This window comes from Belonocnema kinseyi, chromosome 5 (genome assembly GCF_010883055.1).
Source record: "Belonocnema kinseyi isolate 2016_QV_RU_SX_M_011 chromosome 5, B_treatae_v1, whole genome shotgun sequence".
NCBI lineage: Eukaryota > Metazoa > Arthropoda > Insecta > Hymenoptera > Cynipidae > Belonocnema > Belonocnema kinseyi.
In genome coordinates, this window is record NC_046661.1 from 57,768,296 (window position 1) to 57,772,421 (window position 4,126).

At 34.5% G+C, this 4,126-nt stretch overlaps 1 protein-coding gene across 7 annotated transcripts in view; it reads right to left on the minus strand.

Annotated features, from left to right (window-relative positions):
• LOC117172679 (spondin-1-like) overlaps nt 1-3,053 on the minus strand; it is a 316,699-nt gene extending 313,646 nt beyond the window's left edge. For 5 of the 7 annotated variants that reach the window (XM_033360809.1, XM_033360808.1, XM_033360815.1 and 2 more), the window contains exon 1: nt 2,882-3,053. In XM_033360809.1, coding sequence (XP_033216700.1) covers nt 2,882-2,899 — 18 coding nt within the window. In that variant the 5' untranslated portion in view covers nt 2,900-3,053. The remainder of the gene's footprint in view (nt 1-2,881) is intronic. The other 2 variants (XM_033360810.1, XM_033360811.1) reach the window with 2 other exon arrangements.
• Nucleotides 3,054-4,126: the final 1,073 nt, after the last annotated feature.

Sequence of the window (4,126 nt, forward strand, 5' to 3'; positions counted from 1 at the left end):
CTAAAGCATGTTTTTTTCTCTATTTCTACAGAAATACCATACTCAAAAAGGAACCTTTTCTACTCACCTTATATACCAAATATCAGTACCAAATAAAGTTTAGAAGGCTATAAAACCGCGCATCAGAATATGTACAGTTATGGAAATATGAACTTAACCCAACTTCATGTATAGACGGAACGGATGTAGTATTTACAATATATTACATTCTGTACATAAAACAGGCTAACGCGTTGTTGTGTTGTCGCGAGTGACACCCGCTCGCCTATTTATTTCCCTCTGCAGTGAAATTAAAAAATTCTGGTAAAATTCCCATTTTTCTGCTTTCAAATGTGATTTTAAAGAAACCTGGTAAAAGTGCATGATAATATCGGTTGTAATATTATTGAAATTCACCACGTTAAACACTGGTATTTTTATGTCCAATGAATACTGTGATAATATCACACTTGTACGGTAAAATTGATACAAATATTGTGAAATTGCACTGTTAATCGCTGAAAGTTCTCAATAAACTTGTAGAATTAGCTTATGAATCATATTAAAGCATATACAAACCGACTAGCAATTTTCAACCATTTTTTTACAAAGTGTTTAAAGGAAGTTATGTGGACTGATTTAGTATGTATTTGAGCCGTTCTAATGATGTTATTTAAGGCTTGTGCCCACTGGGAAGTCTGACTTAGGATTGTTTTTGAAACGTTCAAATAACGTCCTTTGACTTGTACGTCCAAGCAACGTTTTGAGTACGATGCAATTACGTTTCTAAATGTGGTGCTCACAGTGGCAACCATAAAAATTGTTAGCAAAACTGATTTTTTGAAGAATTTATTTTTATTTGTAACATATTCTGTTATAATCATACTACAAAGTTGCGTTTTTTTAATTTCCAACTGTTTTTCAACTTTTCTGACAGAGCGAGGCAATAATGCATGCAAGTTTAAAAAGTATTTTTTTATACGTGTATGTGTTTCTTATTGTTTAGAAATGTCTTCTCTTATATTAATGATAGAAATTTGTATGTTTTCTAAAATTTTCAATTTTTCATTGACGTGAAAAACTAAAGGAATAATGTTGTTAAACAATCTCTTTTTGGATCGTTTGAATGAGAATTTTTTAATTTTATAACTATTTATATTATCAGCAAAAGAGGCTCTTCAATAAAGTTTGGGTGGAGTTCCGAATAGCGTAAACCGACGATTTCGTTCATACTATGTATATTTATGTATTTTGACGCGTTGATTACGAAAATGATAGTGAAAATTTGTGACTAGTCGATTTTCATTGTGAAACCATGAAAAACCCATAAAAATCAGGGTATTTTGCAATTATCTCAGCTAATATGCAAAATAAAATTCTGAAAGAAAAGTTATAGAACTCATCGAAATACAGATCTTTTGCCTGAAAATTTTTTTCCTGTAATGATACTTTTCGACAAAATGAACGATGTAAGGATTAAAATCGTATCTCTATTGGTTTCGGTTTGCTACCTACTTACGCTCTTCATCACCCTTTCCAAAGTCCCCTTCCTTCAAGTGAGATGTTAATGACTGAGGGGTAAATAACTTTGGTCACATTCCTGCCCCCTTTCCAACGTCTTGTGGGGGAGGCACCCCCGTGATAGGTCACAGAAATAATGTAAGGTCACACCCCCACCCCTTTTCCAAAGTCCCGCGGGGACGGAAGGAACTCGATGACAGGTCACAGAAACAATGTAAAGTGACAACCCTGCCCCTTTACCAACGTCCCGTGGGGGGCGGGAAGGCACCCCCGTGATAGGTCATAGAAATAATGTCAGCTCATAAACCTGCCCCTTTTCCAACGTCCCGCGGGGGGCGGGAAGGCATCCCCGTTACAGGTCACAGAAATAATATAAAGTCACACCCCTGCCCCTTTTCCAGCGTCTCGTGGGAGGCGGGAAGGCACCTCCGTGATAGGTCGCAGAAATAATGTAAGGTCGCACCCTTGCCCCTTTTCCAAAATCCCGTGGGGGGCGGGAAGGTACCCGATGACAGGTCACAGAAACAATGTAAAGTCACGCGCCTGGCCCTTTTCCAACGTCCCGTGGTGGGCGGGAAGGCACCCCTGCGACGGGTTACAGAAATAATGAAAGGTCACACCCTGTTTCTTTTCTTGTCTTGACTCGCTGATTACACAAATGATAGTGAAAATATTTTCTTACCATTTAAGTCACACCGTTACATATTGTCTTGTATTTCTGTGATTTTTCATATTTATCGTCGGTTTTCTCGAAAACTATTAGTCGCAGAGTAAAAATATTTTTTACATAAAATATATCTTTTTAAAAGATCTACAATATTTAATTGAAGTTTTTTTGTAAATTTTTATTATTTATTAAGATAAAAATTTAAAAAACCATGATTTTATGGGGTTTTCATGGTTTTCAGCATGAAAATCGACTAGTCCCAAATATTCACTATTATTTTCATAATCAGCGCATCAAAATACATAAGTATACGTAACCTCAAAAGAATCAGCGGTTTACGCTATTCGGAACTCCATCCAATTTTCAAGCCTTATTCTAAGAGAATGTTGTGATATTGCAAAACACTACACAAAAATAGTATTCATACCGTTTTTGCATCTATAGAATAAAGTTCGAAAACTTGAAAGTTTTAAAAACTTCCCGGGACCACTAAAACTTTTTTTTTCTTTTTTTTTTGTTGGAAAAAATTCCAGTGAGTTCTGTCACTGAGAGGAAAAAGCATAGCACGGTAGCGATATTGGAAAATTGAAATCTTAATATTTAAGCACCAGCCTAATATTGTGATAAGTTTAACATAGTAAAAAATCATTTTACTAGTGAATTTCCAGACAGAAAATAGTTAGTAATTAATTTACGAAAAAATGTGATACTCACATTTACTGTTTTGTTCATGATTGGACAATCTCTTGGTGAACAATGTGGGGAAAAAATTAGAAAATAAATGGTGCCATATTACGAGGTTTGCACTGCACAAGTCACATGGACGCAAAATACCCACCTTATAGTAAAGTTGAAATATAGCAACTACCAATTTACAGTCGCGTTCTAGAACCCGGCTCCGCGAATACTGACCAAGTGCGCCTGACATTAAACGGTCATCACCACTGACAGATTGCGCGCGCAGAATCCACATGTGGGATTCACTGTGCGCGGTAAGGGCACATCGCTTTCATCGGATCTTGAATGAAAGGGGAAATTTACTACTATTTTGCCAAGTATTGCCATACAAGGGGGCAAATAGGGAATTTATTCTTCAAACCAAAATAGATGGGCTTTAGTTTAAATCAGATTAGATGTTTTTTTTTATGATACGTTCTTGACGAAAAAGAAAACTAGCGAAAATATAATTAACGAAATTGAAAATTTCTCAAAAATTAAAATAAAAAAAAAAAATTGTTTATTAAGGGCAGGGGTGGCGGAAGCCTTGTGTACGGTGAGTAGTACTACCCACCTGAAATTTCAGAATTCGTACGTAATTTACGTATTTTACGTATGAAACTCCCGCGGTCAGCAAAACTACCAACCTGGGCTCAACACGTTTCGCCGACCTTGATTGAGGGCATCTAGTACATTTGGTGTCACGTATTACTGACTTTACCATGTATTTTTCTGCAACTTACTTTTAGGGAAATGAAGAAATCAGCATGAATGGAACAAATAAACGTGTAACGTCCAAAGTTTAAAACGGCTATAAAGTGAATGGGTTCCAAATGTAATATTTTAGACTGAAACAGTATTTGGATAGAATTTGAAATTGAATAAAAGTCTGCAATTATGCATCTATTAATTTAAAATTATCATAAACTTGAAAATATTTTCTAAATTTTTAATTAGACATATACATTTTTTAACTACTAGACGCGTTTAAACTAAAACAGTTCTACTATCTGTAAATTTTTTTATTTTGAACAGATTCAAGACGGCCTTATAAAATTTATTATTATTCAATTTTTATTATTCAAAATATATTCGGTAGCACTTGAAAATAATTATGAGAGAGAATTGTAATAAATAAATTGAAATAAATGAAAAATATTTGAAAAGTTATTCTTGCTGATGATTATTTTTCATTTATTCATAATTTTAAAGTCAAACAACGCTGAAAATTTCAAAAAGAAA